Source organism: Narcine bancroftii, chromosome 4 (genome assembly GCF_036971445.1).
Source record: "Narcine bancroftii isolate sNarBan1 chromosome 4, sNarBan1.hap1, whole genome shotgun sequence".
Classification (NCBI taxonomy): domain Eukaryota; kingdom Metazoa; phylum Chordata; class Chondrichthyes; order Torpediniformes; family Narcinidae; genus Narcine; species Narcine bancroftii.
The window spans coordinates 74,769,053-74,791,421 of NC_091472.1; the positions used below are offsets into that span (position 1 = coordinate 74,769,053).

At 45.7% G+C, this 22,369-nt stretch overlaps 1 protein-coding gene across 6 annotated transcripts in view; it reads left to right on the forward strand.

Annotated features, from left to right (window-relative positions):
• LOC138760692 (synaptojanin-2-like) overlaps positions 1-22,369 on the forward strand; it is a 203,460-nt gene that overhangs the window by 138,000 nt on the left and 43,091 nt on the right. For all 6 annotated transcript variants that reach the window (XR_011355814.1, XM_069931634.1, XM_069931636.1 and 3 more), the window contains exons 17-21: positions 3,080-3,239; positions 4,590-4,701; positions 12,878-13,096; positions 13,512-13,590; positions 16,677-16,845. Coding sequence is in view for 5 of the 6 variants with exons in the window: in XM_069931634.1 (XP_069787735.1) it covers positions 3,080-3,239; positions 4,590-4,701; positions 12,878-13,096; positions 13,512-13,590; positions 16,677-16,845 (739 nt within the window). In the remaining variant the exon portion in view is untranslated. The remainder of the gene's footprint in view (positions 1-3,079; positions 3,240-4,589; positions 4,702-12,877; positions 13,097-13,511; positions 13,591-16,676; positions 16,846-22,369) is intronic.

Sequence of the window (22,369 nt, forward strand, 5' to 3'; positions counted from 1 at the left end):
GAAATGAGCATATCTTCAGAAGTGGGGTGCTGTCTGCAGCAGGTGAAATGAGCAGAAGTGGGGTGGTGTCTGGAGCAGGTGAAATGAGCATATCTTCAGAAGTGGGGTGCTGTCTGCAGCAGGTGAAATGAGCAGAAGTGGGGTGGTGTCTGGAGCAGGTGAAATGAGCATATCTTCAGAAGTGGGGTGCTGTCTGCAGCAGGTGAAATGAGCAGAAGTGGGGGTGCTGCCTGCAGCAGGTGAAATGAGCATATCTTCAGAAGTGGGGGTGCTGCCTGAAGCAGGTGTAATGAGCATATCTTCAGAAGTGGGGGGCTGCCTGCAGCAGGTGAAATGAGCAGAAGTGGGGGGCTGACTGCAGCAAGTGAAATGAGCAGAAGTGGGGGGCTGCCTGCAGCAGGTGAAATGAGCAGAAGTGGGGGGCTGCCTGCAGCAGATGAAATGTGCAGAAGTGGGGGGCTGCCTGCAGCAGGTGAAATGAGCAGAAGTGGGGGGCTGACTGCAGCAAGTGAAATGAGCAGAAGTGGGGGGCTGCCTGCAGCAGGTGAAATGAGCAGAAGTGGGGGGCTGCCTGCAGCAGGTGAAATGAGCAGAAGTGGGGTGGTGTCTGGAGCAGGTGAAATGAGCATATCTTCAGAAGTGGGGGTGCTGCCTGAAGCAGGTGTAATGAGCATATCTTCAGAAGTGGGGGGCTGCCTGCAGCAGGTGAAATGAGCAGAAGTGGGGGGCTGACTGCAGCAAGTGAAATGAGCAGAAGTGGGGGGCTGCCTGCAGCAGGTGAAATGAGCAGAAGTGGGGGGCTGCCTGCAGCAGGTGAAATGAGCAGAAGTGGGGGGCTGTCTGCAGCAGTTGAAATGAGCAAAAGTGGGGTGCTGTCTGCAGCAGGTGAAATGAGCAGAAGTGGGGTGGTGTCTGGAGCAGGTGAAATGAGCATATCTTCAGAAGTGGGGTGCTGTCTGCAGCAGGTGAAATGAGCAGAAGTGGGGTGGTGTCTGGAGCAGGTGAAATGAGCATATCTTCAGAAGTGGGGGTGCTGCCTGCAGCAGGTGAAATGAGCATATCTTCAGAAGTGGGGGGCTGCCTGCAGCAGGTGAAATGAGCAGAAGTGGGGGGCTGACTGCAGCAAGTGAAATGAGCAGAAGTGGGGGGCTGCCTGCAGCAGGTGAAATGAGCAGAAGTGGGGGGCTGCCTGCAGCAGGTGAAATGTGCAGAAGTGGGGGGCTGCCTGCAGCAGGTGAAATGAGCAGAAGTGGGGGGCTGTCTGCAGCAGTTGAAATGAGCAGAAGTGGGGTGCTGTCTGCAGCAGGTGAAATGAGCAGAAGTGGGGTGGTGTCTGGAGCAGGTGAAATGAGCATATCTTCAGAAGTGGGGTGCTGTCTGCAGCAGGTGAAATGAGCAGAAGTGGGGTGGTGTCTGGAGCAGGTGAAATGAGCATATCTTCAGAAGTGGGGGTGCTGCCTGCAGCAGGTGAAATGAGCATATCTTCAGAAGTGGGGGTGCTGCCTGAAGCAGGTGTAATGAGCATATCTTCAGAAGTGGGGGGCTGCCTGCAGCAGGTGAAATGAGCAGAAGTGGGGGGCTGACTGCAGCAAGTGAAATGAGCAGAAGTGGGGGGCTGCCTGCAGCAGGTGAAATGAGCAGAAGTGGGGGGCTGCCTGCAGCAGGTGAAATGAGCAGAAGTGGGGTGGTGTCTGGAGCAGGTGAAATGAGCATATCTTCAGAAGTGGGGTGCTGTCTGCAGCAGGTGAAATGAGCAGAAGTGGGGTGGTGTCTGGAGCAGGTGAAATGAGCATATCTTCAGAAGTGGGGGTGCTGCCTGAAGCAGGTGTAATGAGCATATCTTCAGAAGTGGGGGGCTGCCTGCAGCAGGTGAAATGAGCAGAAGTGGGGGGCTGACTGCAGCAAGTGAAATGAGCAGAAGTGGGGGGCTGCCTGCAGCAGGTGAAATGAGCAGAAGTGGGGGGCTGCCTGCAGCAGGTGAAATGTGCAGAAGTGGGGGGCTGCCTGCAGCAGGTGAAATGAGCAGAAGTGGGGGGCTGTCTGCAGCAGTTGAAATGAGCAGAAGTGGGGTGCTGTCTGCAGCAGGTGAAATGAGCAGAAGTGGGGTGGTGTCTGGAGCAGGTGAAATGAGCATATCTTCAGAAGTGGGGTGCTGTCTGCAGCAGGTGAAATGAGCAGAAGTGGGGTGGTGTCTGGAGCAGGTGAAATGAGCATATCTTCAGAAGTGGGGGTGCTGCCTGAAGCAGGTGTAATGAGCATATCTTCAGAAGTGGGGGGCTGCCTGCAGCAGGTGAAATGAGCAGAAGTGGGGGGCTGACTGCAGCAAGTGAAATGAGCAGAAGTGGGGGGCTGCCTGCAGCAGGTGAAATGAGCAGAAGTGGGGGGCTGCCTGCAGCAGGTGAAATGAGCAGAAGTGGGGGGCTGACTGCAGCAAGTGAAATGAGCAGAAGTGGGGGGCTGCCTGCAGCAGGTGAAATGAGCAGAAGTGGGGTGGTGTCTGCAGCAGGTGAAATGAGCATATCTTCAGAAGTAGGGGGCTGCCTGCAGCAGGTGAAATGAGCATATCTTCATCACACACTGCACCTCCTATTTTAAGGAATTAACCGGTTTGGGGTTGTTCCTTTTGAGTTTCACGTGGACAGATCACAAAAATGGAGGAAAGTGTAAAGGAAGTCTTGCTGCAATTCTACCAAGTTGGATAAATCTGCAATTGAGCGTACAGTCCTGGCATAGAATTCATTTACTGGTCTTGGAAGAAAAGTTTCACTTATTTATTCATCAGCATGTCATGAGATCTCCAGGTACAGAGAGGAGAGATTACACAAACTCTCTTAATTTAATTTGATTTAGTCTTTTTAAGGAACCGGAAAGAGTGTCTATAAACTCTTCCAACTGGGGAGTGGATGTGGATGGATGGAGTGTTGAGAAATAACTTGAAGTAAAAGCTGAGTGCAGATGAAATCATTATTTTAGCACAAAGATTTTTTTTTCTGATATTATTTTAAAGGAAGAATTCATCTTGGGATTGATGATATACAATACCTTTTGGATTAAAATATAACACTATTCTTTCTCTTAGATTTTTAAAGATTTTTTTGAAGGCACAATCAACTTTGCTCCAACATACAAGTATGACATGGGAACAGATGTTTATGACAGTAGTGATAAATGCCGAACTCCTGCCTGGACCGACAGGGTGTTATGGTGGAGGAAAAGTCCACCACCCTGTCACGTGACAGGTATGCAAGTCATCTTGCAGAAGTGAAGGACTGCAACAATTTGAACAGTTAGTTCTTGTCAAGATGGTCAAGGCTTTCTACCTTGCCCATCAGGAAGCACAAGCCAAATTATTTGGCCACAAGTATTATGAAAAATACATGTTAACTGCTCAACCAAAGAGGAGTGACAAATGTCCCTTTTGCAACTTCACATTTTTGATACTCTGGTATGATGCTATCATTATATTTATTTGTCTTTTACAAAAGTTGGTGCACTATTTCTTTCCCTCTTGACTATCAGTGTTTCTCCCTCTCCTCAGCATGTCTGTCCATGTTTTAGAGAGGCAGCTCCTTCTTCTCCACTGGGATGAAACTCCGAACGGAATAGCAGAGGAACGGTGCTTCAGCCCACTATGTCTGTACTGACTTCCGTGCCCATTTAAATTGCACATCTGCCTCCATGTGGTCCACATATCTCCATTCCTCATCTGTTCATATGTTGATGGATGAAGACATGTCTGTCTACTCTTTCTGCGTCTTCCAATGTTATGAATGTGTGTAAGATCACCTTGCCATTTCAAACCCTCCAGAGAAAACAATCTAAATTTGTCTGATCTCTCTTCAAAGCTTCTAATCTCTAAACTTTTTTTCCCACCCTCTCCAAAGCCTCCTCATCCTTCCTGCATCACGGAGACAAGAACTGTACAGAATACTGTAAATATAGTCTAAACAAAAGGTGATTTCCAGACTTTTACACTCAATACTCCAACTGGTAAAGGCAACTATGGGAGTTATGGACTTGCAGCACAAGATCCTTCTGTATTATCAATGCAACACCATACATTTGTCCTGATTTTAAAAAAAATCCACCATTTCTCTTCCTGTATTTCCAAGCGGTTGCATCCTGCTGCGTCCAGTGAGAACTTACTTACAATTCACAACTGTGATGTCTGTGAAATGCAGCTAACCTGCATTTTCCTCCAATTGACAAAACCAGAGTTCCCAGCACTGACTTCTGGTCACAAACTTCCATTTAGAATGAGATCTCTCTACCACTGTGAACCAGATCGTCCAACGAGAGAGTTTGGTTCATCTAAGGTTATTTTAACCAGCCATAAAATGAATCAGTTTCCAGGATTATCCCTTTAGCTTTGCTAGGGGGAAAAAAAACATTCTTCCTGATGTTCCTGCTATTCAGAATCTTAGGCATTTTGTATTTCGTGCATGCATTGGTGAATATTGCCTTTCCCAGAATGGAAATTGATCAAACCATCTTAATCTCAGGAAATTAAGATTGACTTGAGCAATGGTGCTGACTGAACCAATAAACATTAAATTGACTTGGACTTTTGTCAATTCACTACATTTCAGATATAAACTTGAGAGAGTCTGATTGTGAATCAGAAATAATGATGAAGAATGGGGAGAATCAAGGCGATCTGCTGTATTATGGAAGGGCAGAGTTGACTGCATCAGATCATAGGTGAGTAATAGCAAGTTGCTGTACATAATTCTTACAGAGCTTGACAAGGGAGATGTGGGGAGGATTACTCTGGCTGCATGGTTGGCCCAGTGCTCTCAGTCTCCTAGTCAGGCTGTCATTCAAGATGAAGATGAGAGGAGCTGCTTCATCTTGAGGGTAGTGGAATGTACCAGAGGGTTATGGAAGCTGGATAATTATTTGTTGATCAAAGGATATGACCTTGGAAGAGGAAAGTGGTGCTGAGGTGAAAAAAACAGCCATGGTTTTCAGAGTGGAGATGAGGAATGGAATTGTGTACTCCCCAGGTCAGTGACGGTATCAGAAGTGTCAATGCATGACTTGGAGTATTTTCAGCTTTATTTTAGTGGGAAGACTCTTTTACTAAAGGGTATCTTTTTCAAAGCATTTTCTCATGATTGCACTCTTCAGAAAAGGAAGGGAGGTTGGTGTAAATGAAAATATTACTCTTGATTTGTAACTTTTTAAACTATATCCTATATAATCAGCCAGGAGAGGTCATGTATCAGAGAGTTCAATGAATTGGGCAGAGTATTGAAAGAATAAATGTGTCGGAACAATAAATAATGGTGCACAATTAATGGTCTGCAACAGATATCGCCGATGTGCGTGTGAAATCAGATTATTGCTAGAAATTCCATTGAAAAGCAAGCACAGTACAAATATATTTCTGGAAGTTTACTCTGTGTTCTCCATGCATGTGACACAACAAGCAATTTACAGCCTCAACAACTGAAATGGCCTACCCCGCAGATGGAGCTTTTCTGACCTACTCTGATTGTCTCTTCAGTAAATTCCACTAATAACTCCTGTGTCTCTGGCTGGATATTCATTTCCAATTGATTCAAACCTAGATCCTTCCTGAACCTTCCTTTTTATGAGTCGCAGCCAAACCAAGAACTCTACAATGATCTTTACAAATAAAAAGCACACACCCTCATTGTATTGTATGTGATGCTTCAGACTTGGTGTGGAATGGAACATTGTTGTCAGGGATCCTTGAAGAAAGTGTCCATGAGCACCCCCAGGTTAATGGCCAGGGACTGACCCTCTGAGACTCCTCCCTTGTGCAATCATCCCTCCCCATTAATTGCCCCCCCCCAGCCCTTCCCCTGTGGCTGCAGGAGGTGCCCCACTTGCACCCACACCTCCTCCTTCACCATGGTCCCGGGCCCCAAACAGGCCTTTCAAGTGAAGCAACACTTCACTTGTTTATCCGCAGGACTGATTTACTGCATCCGGTGCTCCCTTTGTGGCCTTCTCTACATCAGAGAGAGTGGGCACAGATTTGGAGATCACTTCACTGAGCACGTTTGCTCCATCCCTGCCAGTGACAGAGACTTCCCAGTAGCCAACCATTTCAGTTCTGTGTCACACTCTCACACTCACATGTCTGTCCATGGCCTTATGTACTATCCCAACAAGACCACCTGAAAATTGGAGGATCAATACCTGATTTTCTGTCTGGGCATTCTCCAACCAGAAGGCATTTTTATCGACTTTTCTCGTTTCTGCTAACCTGCTCCCTCTTCCCCTTCCCCCTTCCCTTCCCCTTTTTAATTCTCCCACCCCCTTCCCTCTCTATTCACCAAGCCATCCCTCCTCCCCTTGCTTGATCCTGTCCTCTCCCTCCTTTCTCTACCTATTATCTCCTGCCTTTGCAACCACACCTCCCCCTGTACTCTTTTGCTCGGACGCCTGCATATATTTCTCAATACCTTGATGAAGGGCTCAAGCCCGATATGTTGGTTATTTATTTTTACATTTACTATATAAAGGACACTACTTGACCTGTGTTTTTACTTCAACCACAGTGTCTGCAGATTTTCTTGTTTTACTTCATAAAATTTCTAATGATGTGTGTTTCATGTTTTTCTATGTTGAGAATTATGTGGAAGCATCAATTTTCACCCATGTTCCCCTAAATTTCTGTTGTGACAATTTTAATAACACCTTGAACAAATGTATAAATTGTTAATGTTATTTATACTTGTATATAGAGGAACTTCGTGTGATGTAGTCTGCAGTCTCAAGGTGGTGCTATAGCTCCACTGATTATTTTGACACAATGAACTCCCAGCAATTGTACTGTTTATGATGCCAGTTTAATATAAAGCTTTATTCTTGTACTCTGCTTTTCATTGGGATTTCTTCCCCCCACCCCCCCCCCACCATGACTCCTATATCCTCTCATCCCATCCCACCATTCGTCTCCTAGGTACCTAACTTTGTGATGACAATAAATGCTACACTTGTACTTTCACCTCCTCCTTCATCACCATTCAGGGCCCCAACCAGTCCTTCCAAGTGAACCAACAGTTGTGAATCAGCAGGGGACTGCACCTAGTGCTCTCGATGTGGCCCCCTCTACATTGGGGAGACTGGACACAGACTGAGAGATTGAAGATTGTTTCGTTGAGCACCCTTGCTTTGTCTGCTGCAACAGCAAGCACCTGCCAATGGGCAACCACTTCAATTCCACACCTCTTTGCCACACTGACACGTCTCTCTGTGGTCTATTGTACTGCCAAATTTAGGCCATCCTACATTTGGAGGAACAACACCTATTCTGTCTGAGCATTCTCCAACCAGACAACATCAGTATTGCTCACACTTCAATTAACTCCTTCCCCCAGTTTCTTACTCTCCATTCCCTCCCCTTCCTTCTATCAGACATCAATCTTTCTTTGCGCTTTTCTCTCTCTGTCTTCTCAGTGGCGGATTAATCATTAGGCTGAGTAGGCTCCTGAGCCTTTGGAAGGGATGGGGGGTGGGGGGGGGGGTGGTGGCAGGAGCGGGGACCTTGGGCTCTAAAATTCTTTCGATCCTAAAAGTTCAATCGACCCCCCCCCCCACCCCACCCACCGGCATTTATCAACCCCTTGTCATTTTACAACCCCTTAGATCATCCCATCGACCCCTTTGGAGACTCCTAATATGTTATTTTATGTAACTTAAAGTCACTTTATTCTATTCAACGAAGAGTGTGACGGGGAGTGGGGGGGGGGGGGGGTAAGGTCAGGGGGAGCCTTACTAAAGCTTAGCCTAGGGGCTCAAGTGGTAGTTAACCTGTCACTGTGTCTTTTACCCTCCCAGCTGTATGCAGCCCTAACCCTCTTGGCCTCTATTTCCTCTCACCCCCACACTCCACCTTTTTATCCCAGCATCTGCCTTATTTTTAGCACTCCTGAAGCAGGGCTCAGGCCCCAAATCCCCTTTTCTTTACATGGATGCTGTGTGACCTGCTGAGTTTCTTCAGCCCTCTCTGTGCCTTAATCTTGCACAATGTTTGTTTTGAATTTTGTTTTATTTTAAGCAAATCTTTCATCTAAATTAATAAATTGAAGAACTGATTGATACATATTGCAGTTGATTGGATAAAACTGATGCATTCTACTAGAATAAAGCTCCTTTAGCTGAATGCAATGTGCATATTTATTAATTGGAATCCATTCAGAATTCAATTTATAAAGAAGAAACACTTCTCTAAAATAGATTGGTTGCTTGGACATATTTAATGAGGTTCTTGTGTGAAAATCAACACCAGACAAGCTTTGTATGTTTTGGCAGACTGGACGTTATTATGACTCCCCATCATCAGTAGTTTTCCATTCCGCCTAAAGAGTCCATTGTGTCGTGATGTATTCATGCTTCTAAATGATCCATGATATTTTGGAAAATGTTACTTCCATTTAATTATTTCCCTTAAAGTATTATTGAGTGCTACATTAAAGTGCTTAGATGATGCTTGGGAGAAACGCAGGTCAGTTGCAGCAGTTGCCCTTCCATTGATTTATTATCTTCAGTGGAATACATCTTGCCTATTTTTCCTTTTGTTGAAGTGCATTTGCTTTTTCTCCACAATCCATTTTACCAAGATAGGCCCAGTTTTGACCACTTTGTTAGATGGACAACTGTGCAGCAGTCAGTGTGAGGTGCAGTGGATGAGAAGTTGTCCTGGTGTGCGAATGTATCACTGTTTCGGTAAGTGTAGGCAGAGGGCTGTGGTTGGCCAACTTGTATTGGACCTTGTCATGCACAGCAAGATGTGGTCAGATTACAAAGCCTCAAGCTATTGCTCACAGGAGTGGGGCGGGTGGTTTGTCAAGATGGTAGAAAGGAGATACGATTAGGTGCCAGTGGTGGTGCAGGGGTGATGGTGAGCTGGGTGGAACTGTGGAGCAGATTCAGGCTGGAGGTAGGATGGAGAATGGGGCAGAATGAGGAGCTGGGAGTTGAGAAGGTGAATCTGGTGTCAGAAAGCAAGGCTTTGTCAGAGAGCAGGTTGGATCAAGTTAGAATAGAGTTTCCGTGATTATGAAAGAAATGGTTCATTGAGAGACTGTTAAAGTTGTGGATGGTGTGTGGATGGTTTTGGTCGGAGGTGATTGGGAGCTTTGAGGATTTCAGAAGTGAAGGGTAAGATAGGATTCAATAGGAAGAAGTCAGAATGCCTGTAAGTGTCATTTGCAATGATCACTTTGTTTTAATAACATTGTAATGGTTAGTGCAAAGAAGATTATACTGTATGGACTGGTGAATATTGCAGACAGTGTGACAAATGAAAAGGTTGTTCAGGTGACCTGTTACGAACCATTTCAGATAGTTTTAGGGGTCCGTGCATGGATATGTACCTAAAGTAGATAAAGAGCTTGTGCTGTATTAGGTTTGTGCTGAATTGGTTGGGCATCATGTACAGTGCAGACTTTGTCAGCTGAAGGGCCTGTACCCCTGTTATCCTTCTTGTTCTCTATTCTATTGGAAGTGGAAGTCATGATGTAACTTTGTAAGTTGATGGATAGATTGGATTGGTATCTGCAGCGGGGCTGGCTGTAGCCGGGGATGGCTGTAGGCGGTGCCTGCAGCGGGGCCGGCTGTAGGCGGTGTCTGCAGCGGGGCCGGATTGTAAGCAGTGTTGGCAGCAGGACTGCCTGTAGGCGGTGTCTGCAGTGGGGCCGGATTGTGGGTGGTGTCTGCAGCAGGACCAGCTGTAGGTAGTGTCTGTGGCACACTTGTTCAAAAGGTTTTGCAAGTCAGTAGATTCTAAAACTTCTTGGCAGCTCTTACAAGAGGCAGTGGGCAATCAAACTTTAAAAAAATAACTATTTGTTTAAAGCCACAAAATAGACTTTACACTGGGGAACTGGATGATGTAGACTCTGTTGAAAACAGTTATAGGGCCCAAATGAGTGCGTGCATTTGTGAGCCAGTGGGAGACAACTCCCCACAGCATCATGCGACGTACAATGTATGTTTTGATATATTCATCAGTCTGGATATTGCTGGTAAAAGCAGCATTTATTGCTCTTCCCAAACTCCCCCTGAGAATGTAGATGCATTAGTTGTTGTGAACTGGTGCAGCCCTGCTGATGAATGTTGTCACACTGTGTTGTCAAGTCAGGGTTTTGGGATTTTGACCCAACAACAATGAAGGACTGGTGATGTATTTCCAAGATGGGGTGTACTCCTTAAGAACATAAGAAATAGCCCATCTGGCCCATCAAGCCAGGGCTGCCATTCAATGAGATCATGGCTATTCTGATGTGAGTTTATCTCCACCTACCTGCCTTTTCCCTTAATTCTCTTACTTTGTAAAAATCTATCCAACGTTATCTTAAAAATATTAACTGAGGTAGTCTCCACTGCTTCAATGCACAGCAAATTCCACAGAATCACCACCCTCTGGGGAAAGCAGTTCCTCCTCATCTCTGTCCTAAATCTGCTATCCTGAATCCCATAGTTCTGGCCTTCCCCATCAATGTAAAACAACCTACCTCCTTCCTCAAGTAAGGAGTCCAGAATTGCACGTAGTACTCCAAGTACAGGCTCACCAGTATCTTGTACAGTTGGAGTATAACCTCCCTGCTCCTAAGCTCAATCCATCTAGCAAAAAGGTTAATATTCCATTTGTCTTCTTGATAACCTACAAACCAATCCTTCTGTGATTCATGCACAAGTACCCCCAAGTCCTTCTGCATAGCAGCATGCTGCAATCGCTTGCCATTTAAATAATCCTCTGATCTTCCATTTTTCCTTCCAAAATGAATAACCTCACATTTACCTTGGTGAAGATCCAACAGATGGTGGTGTACTGAGGCATTCAGGAAGGCAGAGTTCATGTCTTTGGGAAGTGTTATTGGGAAGGGTTAGAGAGGTGCTGTTTGTTAGTCTAGGAGAGTGGCTGTGGTGTAAATTGTCGAAGTAGAAGTGGGGGAAAGGAATATTTTGGGAGTTTGAGACTGATTTGCCCTAAATGATTTCTAGTTTCTTCAAGTTGTTAAATTGACAAGATTTTTCCAGGTAAACGGAGTTTGTTTTCTGTAGCTGGCAGGAAGCTTTTGGGATGTTGCCATACCCAGTCTCTGATCTGCTCCTGCAGTTGTGTTAAATCACACAAAAATGCTGGAGGAACTCAGCCGGTCTCGCAGTGTCCATAGGAGGTAAAGGTATATTACCAACGTTTGGGATCTGAGCCCTTCTTCAGGCTAGAAGCAGAAAACGGGCAGGTGTCTGAACAAAGACTGGAGAGAGAAAGGGGGGAGAATGGGACATCTGCAGTTGTATTTCTCCCTTTGCCTCCTTCCCGCTCTCTCTTCCCTTCCCAAAAGATTTTGGTAAAAGGTGACTTGACGCTGATGCCATTGAATATTTACTGTCAAGGATAGGTGACTGAGGTGTCATGTTGCTGATGCTCATTGCCTGGCACAGCAGTGAAGTGAGTGTTATTCAGATATATTGCCTGGAGTCTGAAAGCAGTCCAGATCTTTGTAAATACAAGTCTCAGTGGTGTGATTTGCTGAGGTATTGTGAATGGACTAGAACCCTGTACAAGCATGAGGTAACACCCCCACTTCTGACCTTTCAATGCACTTGAAGTAGCTGAAGATGGTCATGTCTTGGACATTGCACCAAGGAACTCTGCAGTGATGTTGTGGAGACGGGATAATTGACTTTCCTTTGTGTGAGGAATGATTGCAATCATAGGGGGACCTTTCCCTTGATGCCTGAGGATTCGTGGTCCTTGAAGCCAGACTTTGCCACACTAATTGATGTTTGGAATTTACCAAGGATGTGATGAGGTTAAGGTGATCCTGGGAAAACTAAGAGTGGCCATCTATGAGTGTGTGAGCAAAAGCTGTGTGATTGCACTGTTATGAATGCTTTGCATCATTTGGCTGTATTAAGTCGATTGACTGGGCAGCAAATACCCATGTTAGATATGTCATGTTTCTTATTGGTGTTGCTGTAAATGATTCTTTAAAGTGGATGATATTCATTAATAGTAATATATAATCAGAGATGAAGGGCAGTGAGAATTAGTCCTCTGAATGTGTGAAACTGATTGTGACAGGAGAGTGTGACTGTGAGGAGAGATATGTTTTGTTCATGTTTTGACCTTAGACAGTTGACCAGTCATTGCAGAGATGAGGAATTTAGATATACTTACAGCACAGTAAAACAGGCCCTTTCAGCCTGCGAGCCTGTGCCACCCAATTACACCCAATTGATCTCTACCCTTGGTACGTTTTTAAACAGTGGGAGAAACTGGAGCCCCTGGAGGAAACCCACACAGACACTGGGAGAACGTACCAACTCCTTACAGACAGCGTTGGATTTGACCAAGGTCACTGGCGTTGTAACAGTGTTGCACTAACTGTGTTTCCCTCACCGCCCCCCCCCCCCCACCCCACTAATATAAACAATAAGATCCATCTTTGTCTAGTATTTCAGCTTTGGATTATGATACGATTCTACCAATAGGACAGGTGATGAATTTTAACTTCACACTTGTGTTGAAATAGAAATGAATTTCACAAAAGATGTTGATGGTTATTTGCAAAGTTTGCTTGGCTTTGATGAAGAAGATTCACACTGAGTTATTCTTGTACAAACAGGTGTATGTAACATTTTGAATTATAGTGATACAATGTGGATGGAAGGTTATGAGCTGGGTGTGGGTCAATGGGACTAGGTGGGAGAAGGTGTTCAGCATGGACTAGAAGGGCTGATCTGGCCTGTTTCTGTGCTGTAATTGTTGTATGGTATGGTAACAGTACCAATATTGATGGGTGATTAGAATGTTGATGTGTCTGTGACACTTTTAATGCATTTTCTTTTTTGCGCACTTATGAAATGGTCTTTTGTGCTTGAAACCTAGGCCTGTGTTAGCTATCTTTGAAGTAAATATTGAGGAAGTGGATATTCTTGCACGTGAGCAAATACTGCAAGAAATTACATCATCACAGGGACCGCCAGATGCGACTGTGGTGGTGTGCCTCAAGAGAGCAAACAATGAGCCACTGGAGGAATTTCCAGATGACCTAAGCAGTGAAATAATTTCTCGTTTTTGCAGTTACGGTACTATTTTGTTGGTAAGGTAAGTGTTAATTACCATCAATAAATAGGCATGAATACAATATCAATTCATAAGGAGTGATACTGAGGCAAAACAAAATTATTAATGGCTCGGTCTTTGCAGAAAGACAGCAGTCTTTTTTGTTCAATATCTCAATGAAATATTTAAAATGTTTGTAATATTGAATACCCGAGTTCACTTGGGAATAATTGTATTGTTAATACATTTCTGTTGTGTTTAATTTGCTGCAAATATTTGGAGCTTCCAGTCATCTGATTTGTCGTCATTGGTGAAATTGAAACATGATTTTCTGCTATGTTTAAATTAAAGCTAGCTCAAAGAAATAGAAATAAATTGTTTCAGAAGATTAATGTTAGATTCTTTTATGCTCATTTTTCTTAAGAAAGACTTGTAACCATCCATACTTTTCCATCAGGTTTGATGGTGGACAGATGCTGGTGACATTTCAGGACAGTCGCATGGCTTTGAAAGTTTTGGAGCTGGATGGAAAAAAGGTGATTCCAGTTTTATCACAGCAGACTTGACACTGTGGTGAATTTAAATAACGTCATGAATGATGCAACTTATAAACATGCTGAATTTGAATGTGTGACCAGAGGGTGATGGTGGGGAAGAGTTTTGGAGAAAGAGGCTGCTTTTTTTTTTGAGAACTGCTTGATGTAGATGTCCTCAATGGAGTGAAGTCTGGTGCCTGTGATGTTACAGGCCGAGTTAACAACCCTATGGAGTTTATTCTTGTCCTGTGATGTAACCAGCCAGAATGCTCTCCACGGTACACCTATAGATGTTTACAAGAGTCTTCGGTGACAAACCAAACAGCCTCACAAATTATAGATGCTGGCAAGTCTTCTTTGTGATTGCATCAACGTGGAGGCTCCAGGACAGATCCTCGGAGATGTTGACACCCAGGAATTTGAAGCTTTTGACTCTCTCCACTACTGAGCCCTGGATGAGGACTGGGTCGTGTTACCCTGACTTCTTCCTGAAGTCCACAATCATCTCCTCAGTTTTTCTGACATTGAGGATAAAGCTGTTGTCATTACACTATTCAACGAGTTGATCTATCTCCCTCCTGTACACTTCCTTATTTCCATTTGTGATTCTGCCAACAATTATGGTGTTGTCGACAAACTTGTAGATGGCTTTGAAATTGTGCCTGGCTACACAGTAATGGGTGTATAATGAGTAGAGCACTGGGCTAAGCACGCATCCTTGGGGTGCGCCTGTGTTGATAATCAGTGAGGAGGAGACTTTTCCAATTCATACTGACTGTGTCCTTCCAATGAGAAAGTCAAGGATCCAGTTGCAGAGGCAAGTACGAAGGCCTAGAGTTTGTAGTTTCTTGACCAGCACTGAGGGAATAATGGTATTGAAGGCTGAGCTGTAGTCTATGAAGAATAGCTGTATGTATGAATTGCTGTTTTTGAGGTGATCTAGAGCTGAGTGGAGAGCCGTTGATATTGCATCTGCTGTGGAGCGATTGTGATAAAAAGCGAGTTGCAGTGGGTCCAGATCTTTGCTTAGGTATGTGTTAATTCTGGCCATGACCAGCCTCTCAAAGCATTTCATCTCAGTAGAAGTTAGTGCTACTGAGCGGTAGTCATTGAGACAGTCCACACTATTCTTCTTGGGTACCGGGATGATTGATGCCCTTTTGCAGTTGGTGGGAACCTCTGGCTGCAGCATTGAGAGGTTGAAAATGTCTGTGAAGATTCTGGCAAGTTGGTTGGCATAGATTTTCAGTACCCTGCCAAATATGCTGTCAGGGCCTGATGCCTTGTGAAGGTTCACCCTCTTGAATGATGTTCTGACATCACCCTCAGAGGCAGATATCACAGGGTCCTCAGTCTTTTCAGGGATTCCAGTAGGGAATGTTTGGTTCTTCATCCTCAAATTGGGCATAGAAGGTGTTCAGCTCATCGGGTAGTGAAACCGAGAGGTAATGTTGCAGCTCAGTAAAACTCTGGTGAGTCCACACTTGGAGTTATTGCACTCGGTTGTGATTGCAGGAAGGGTGCAGAAGCTTTAGGGAGGGTGTAGAGGAGATTTGCCAGCATTTAGGCAGCATGGTTGAGCATAGTGATTAGTGTAATGTTATTACAACGCAAGCAACCCAAGTTCAAATTGGTACTGTCTCTAAGGAGTCCATGTGGGTTTCCTCTGGGTTCTCCAGTTTCCTCCCACCCTTCAGCATGTACAGGATATTTGGCAGCACAGGATCGAGGACTGGAAGGGTCTATTCATGCTGTATGGTGAAATTTAATTTGTATGTGGCGTGGATTGGAAAACGTCTTACTAATCAAGGTTGACAGATCTAGAGCTTTTCTATTTGGAGCGACGAAGTACGAGAGGCATATAAGATAATGAGAGGCTTAGACAGGGTGGACACCCAACATAATTTTCATGGGGTGACAGCAGCAAATGGCAAAGGACATCTGTTTAAGGCGAGGTAAGGAAAGCTTATGAGGATGTCAGAGTAAACTGTTTTTTTTACAGGGTGGTGGGTGCCTGGAAAGCATATCATGGGATGGTAGTGGAGGCTGGTACAACTGGTACATTTAAAAGATGTACAATGGCACAAAGATATAGGAAAATAGAGGGTTATAGGTGTGAACTCAATAGGATTAGATTGATGTGAGGAAGGTTGACGTAAGTCAGAACAACATTGTGGGCAGATAGGCCCGTACGGTGCTATAATATTCTATGAGACTTCGGGAAGCATCAGATAAGATGGAATGGGGAATTGGATTCAGAGGTGTGGACAGATGAGAGAGTGTTCTTCAAGCAAAGAGCATAAGTGGATTGATTCTAGGCTTTCATTATTGTGAGGGTTTTGAACCAAGGATCATGAAAACTTTTCTCTTGAGGAGTGGAATGTAACGAATCACAACTGATCAGAAATGTCAAGTGATAAGGCTCGAGGAGGGGGTCTGTGCATTTACATCAGTGAGAACTGGGGCACAAATGTCACTATTGTAAAGACCTTCTGCTTAGCAAGATAGTGAAATGCAGACCCTTCTACCTGTCCAGGGAATTGATGGCCATGCTGATTGCCACAGTTTACGTTCTGTCTTTAAATGAGGGTGGAGCAATGATGGAGCTTGATGGTGCCATCTGTGAACTTGAACTACATGGCCACTTGTGTGAGTTTGATTCTGTTATATACAGAGAATGAAGAATTCTAATGTCATTTTCATCATTGAATTTGAAACAAAGTAATCGTCTACCCCTTTAATTTAGAGCAAAGGACTTTGTTGGGGTCATGACTGGTGATGTTCACACATTATCATCTTTAGCAACATAGTTGTTCACCTGACATTGCTAGCATTTGCAAACTGCCTCCGCATAGTTTTGAGGTGTGACATCAACTGCAAGATGAATGTGTTTTAATCCTTCTTTGGCTTGGCTTCGCGGACGAAGATTTATGGAAGGGGTAAATGTCCACGTCAGCTGCAGGCTCGTTTGTGGCTGACAAGTCCGATGCGGGACAGGCAGACACGGTTGCAGCGGTTGCAAGGGAAAATTGGTTGGTTGGGGTTGGGTGTTTTAATATGTTTTAATGTGTTTTAATACATTACAGGTTAATGACAGAGTGGTGAATGTAAGACCTCGGAGCAGGAACTGGCTGAATGACCTACATGAAGAAATTAATAAAAACAGAAACAGTTTTGTCCCAATGTCTCCAACTGCAAATTCATGCCTGCTTGAAGAAAATTTTGATTTCAGCAATCTGGATTACGACACTGAAGGTAGCTAATCTGTCTCATGGGTTTTCTATGATCTTAGCAACACAAGCCTACAGCTTGTTCGGAGAGTAATTCATATAATAGCAATGAGTATGGAGTGTAGTGACTTGACCCATTCAATAACAATATTACCTTTAGGAGCATTGATTGTGAAAGATGATTGACTCTGATTCAAGTTGATAAAGTTATTTTTCCACATCTTCACTATCTGTGAGCAAGATGTGATTGGTATGTATCAGGCACATGGCCACTCAGGAACATTACTGTCACCCTTGCACCTGGTATTACTGCTTGGTAATGTAAGGATTGCAAACTATGGACTCTTATGAACAAAGAATGGAGATTAAATTGGCAACACTAAAGGTGTGCAGCGTTAAACGCACTGCACAATTACAATACCTTGGTATTACAATACCTTACAAGTGTGCGGGTTGGCACACGCAGAAATGGTCACAACCCCACGGGTTGTCTGTATGGTTGTGGGGAAAATGATTGTCACGTTCCCGTCTGGGCATCTTGCTGTGGAGAGGCAACTTTGCAATCACCGAGGTTAAGGAGGTGGTTGAGGGATATCTCATTGTGGCAAACCTGAAGTACCACAATACCCCACTCTTGCTAATCAGCGTCTATGCCTCACCCCTGCGGAATGAGAGCCTGGCCGTCTTGCAGCAGTACCCACCATTGCTTGTGATGCCCAGGCCAGTCATTCTGGCCGGTGACTTCAACTGCATCATAGATGTGGCTGGATGATCTGGCACTGCCAACAGCAGACTGTACAGCTCCTCCAGGCTCCTAATGGGAAAGGTCACACAGCTGTGTGACACCTTCAGCAACTCTGCAGGTGGAGCAAAGCCGCACCTCATCTGGTCGAGATCGGACAGCTCAATCTGGTCCCAATAGACTTTGTCTTCATTCTGAAGGCTGTCACGGTCAAAATCACTGACATTACGCCATAGTTCTTCACTGCCTCCTTTGCGCCTCCTACAGGAGGACCAGAAGGTGGGCAGGGAAACATGGAATCTGAATGTGAATTTACGTACCCCATAGAGCGTTAAGGAACTAAAGAAGGAGTAGCTGGTTGTAGAACCATGTCCTGGAGGGAAGTGACCAAGGAGAGCATCAAGAGGCTCTTTATCCTCAAAGTGTTCAGAGGGTAAGACAGAGACAATAAGAACTGAGCCAACTTGCAGTCGAGAGGGATGGATGTGAGGGAAGTACTCAAGAGATGAAGAGCGAGGGAGCCTTGCTATTCACCCACGAGTCCTCCAAGATCATATTCCAATCTGGAGTCCACACAGTGGAGCAGGATGAGACATGTTCACGTTTCTTCTTCTAAAAGTTTCAGAGGGAGCTCTTTGATCCACAGCCTTAAGGAAGAGGACACTCAGTCACATCCTTACAGATGGGTATTCAGAGGGTCTGTAGATCTTTTTATACCAGTCTGTATGACACTAAGGCTACAGACAATATGGCCTCCCAGTACTTCCTGTCCTCTATCACAGAGGTCTTAGAGAACAGTAAACATGAATATCTGGATCAGCCAATTACTTTGGGGGAGCTGATGGACTCCACCCATTCCTTTAGGTCAAGTAAGCCTCCAGCTGAGTTGAACACAGCTTTGTGGAACTGGGTGAGCCCGGGCCTGCTGGAAGTATACAACATTATTCTCCTGGCAGGAAGCATGTCAAACTCCATGAGGAAGGGCATCTTTACTCTCATCTTCAAACAGAAGAGGGAGAAGGAGGATATCAGGAATAGGAGACCCACTTCATTGCTAAATGTTGACTACAAAATCCTGCCCAAGGCCATCATTAATCGAGTCAAGTCTGCCCTGGGGCAGGTGATCCACCCAGACCAGACCTGCATGGTTCCAGGCAGGAAGGTCTCTGACAGTCTCGCCTGCTCGGGGATACCATCGCCTATGTGCAGGATAGGGGGGTGGACACCTGGCTAATCAGTTTGGACCAGGCAAAGGCTTTTGACTGGATATCACACACGTACATGATGGATGTGATCTCCAAAATGGGCTTTGGGGAGAGAATCCAGAAATGGATTAAACTGCTCTACACAGAGACCTATAGTGCAGTTCAAATCGGTGGGTGGGAAACATAGCTTCCCCATCAAGTCTGGAGTTAGACATTGCTGCCCTCTGCCTCCAGTTTTATTTGTGTTCTGCATAGAGTCCTTTGCAGAATCCATTAGGAAGGACAAAAGCATAAGAGGAGAGACATTGCCAGGCAGCAGAAGCACCCAGAACAAGGCCTTGCTGTATATGGACAACTTCATCCTCTTCTGTTTGGATACACGATTGGTCTGGAGACTAACCAACATATGAAGGCACTTTGAATCCACATCAGGTGCCAGGGTAAATCAGAACAAGAGCGAGGCAATGCTCTTCGATAATTGGCCCGACAGGTCCACCAATTCCTTCACAATCAGATATAACTACCTGAAGGTGCTGGGGATCTGGTTTGGAGGTTGAGACGTGCATCAAGAATTGGTCGGAGTGGATCACAAAGATGCACCAAAAATTGGAAATGTGGGTATGGTACTCCCTCTCAATAACTAGAAAAACTTGGTCATCAAGTGCGAGATGCTCTCGGTACTGCTGTACGTGGTGCAGGTGTGGCCCATCCCCTGCATGCCCACCCTGGCAGTTAGCAGAGCAGTTTTCTCATTCCTATGGGGGGTCCAAAATTGATAGGATCCAAAGGAGAGTAATTATAAGTTGCCAGAAAGTTGGGGCAAGGGCGTACCCAATGTGGCTGTCATCCTGATGACCACGTTCATGTGTGGCTGTATCAGGCTGTGTATGGAACCAAAGTACAAGGGCATATGTGCTGAGGTTCTATCTGTCCTAGATGTTGCGAAGGATGGGCCTGGCCCCAGTGCTGTGCAATGTTCCAGTTAGCTGAACTTTGCCACACCACCTATTCTTTATGGAAAGGTTTAACCAGAACAACACCTTTGACCACAAGGCCATCAGGCAATAGTCTGTACAGAAGGACCTACAGAGATTGAGAGATATGGACTCAATAGATCCAATGGGTTGGTTTACTGAGCAGACCATCCAGGTCATCTGGTGGAATGCCTCATCACCAGGGCTCACAAACAAGCACCAGAACTTGGTCTGGATGGCAGTGAGAACTGCTCTCCCAGAAAGATCCTTCTTGTACAACTGGAACATCACCCACCATGCACATTGTTTTTGGGACGGCTGCGGTGGAGTGGGGACTGTTGCCCACTTCTTTGCCAAATGCAGATTCGCAAAGAGAGTGTGTAGAACAGGGGTGTCAAACTCAAATTCACAGAGGGCCAAAATTAAAAACTTGTACTAAGTCGAGGGCCGAACTAAATATTTATTGAAAATTTTCAACAACATCTGCATGTTTTCTCTTCTTTCAACATATGTAATGTTAAACTTTAGGATATAACTTTAGGAGGATAATGTTACAGGTCAGGAGTAGGTAGCTCAAGTTCACCCTTTGCTTGACCTGAGGGAAACATATTTGGTCCCTGTGGAGATGTAGTCAGCATTCACAGGCTGTGTCCATTTTGGCCTGCATCAGGACTCAGCATTTCCTACTCACTCCTCAGGCTCTAGGCCTCTATTCACCCTCGACCCACCATCCCTCTACCTGACCAGTCCTTTACCCAACCTCTACTCACCCCTCACTCCACTCGCTCTGCCTCTACCCACCCCATCCTATACACGCCCCTCTACTGCCTCTCCCCTCAACCTGTTCCTCCCTCTACCTGTCTTTCACCCTCTAATCACCACTCCCCTACTCGCCCTGCCCCTCCTCTTTTACCTCTTCCCTATCCACCCCTCCTTCTACTCATCCCTCCCTCTAACTGCCCCTCGCACCACCATAACTTCCTCTGCCCATTACTCCTCACCTACACCCTCTGCCCACCCCTGCTTACCCACCCACTCAGGCCCAGCGCGCTGCCGATCAGCCTTTGCGGACAGCCACCATCTCTCTCTTCACGTGCAGGGCCGAACCAGCTGTCCCTGGGGTCCGTGCGGGTGCAAGCGCTGAAGGCCATGGCAACCGGGAGAAGTGAGCTCGCGCTGTGGAAGGACCGTCCGGTGCCAGTCGCGCGGGGCTCGCGCTGCCTGGGGGCCGTGCGCAGCCTGCCATGCCCAACGCGCCGACAGGAAATCACAGGCGCTCGCCCATCCGCCGCACCACTCGACAGGTGGGAGAAGTGACTGGTTGTGCGGGGAGCCTTCCAACTGGCTTGCCGGCTGATGACATCGACAGACTTCTCGTGTTACAATTTCTTGTGTTACAATGGGGAAGGATGTGCAATGAAGGGGGAGGATGGTGGGGGTGACATTACCAAAAAACAGCATCGGCTCTTGCTGCAGGGCGGGCCACCTCTAATACATTTTTGAAATGATCTTGCGGGCCAAATATAATTATATCGCTGGCCAAATTTGGCCCGCGGGCCAGAATTTGACATGTGTGGTGTAGAAGGATGCAGGGGACTTTGTCAAAGTTCATTCCCAGCAGCAGGGTGACAGCAGACTCTCATCTACAGACTGTTCCCAGGGTCATACTCTGAGTCCAACATCCAGAACTGCTGGAAGACCATCAACTCAGTGAAGGATGCTCTTTAGTCTACCCAAAACCTGTAGTTCTTTCAGTTCACTGAGATGTCACATTCCAGACTGCAGGAGTACACACTGAGACTTGGTGCAGCCAAAGCGAGGTCACTATAGGGAAGAACCACAGTCTAGAGTCCTCCCATTACCAGGCATTGAGGGGCTGACACTGAGGGAAATCCCCTTAACCAACGGGAAGGGGGGGGGGTGGGGAGAAATGACAAGGTCACAGTATTGAAGGAGGAGTGTTAAAGTGTGCAGTGGTGAGAGTGTATCGATGTAATTGACACTATGAATATGGGGGGTTTTGAATGGTTTTCTTGTATTGTGGATAGCTTGTTGTGATTAAAGTATATTTTTGGAAGAAAAAACAGTTGTAACCCTTTACGAAGGGCTCAGGCCTGAAATGTTGGTTATACATCTTTCCCTTTCGAAGGGCTCAGGCCCGAAATGTGAGGCTTATAAGGATGGCTGTGGCAGCCAATCCCTCAGGAAGACAAAGAACCCAGAACACTCTCAGGGTGGCAGTCAAGGACCTGAGCAAAGATTCCCTGTTTTTCCCGGGCTCTCTTTGTTCGGAAGGTCTTGATGCAAATTTGAGGTGAAGGACAACTGTCTCCAGGATGCCATGGATAACAGTCACTTTGATGTGACATTCAAAGCCCTGGCGGGGTGGGAGAGAATACATCGGGACTTCCAGGAGAAAGGCAATGTGGCTACATTTTTGCTTTTCAAGTTGCAGCCACTCTTCACCCTTCCTTGCAGAAGGAACGAGTGATAATGGTGCACATGTTCAACCCACAAGTATCAGTTGTGGATGTGCTCACCTTCCAAGGCTGTTATGTTGAGGGGACAGGGACCTGTGTGGATGTCAAAGACATGTTTGAAATTTGAACCAGCAAAGGCCAAGTGAGG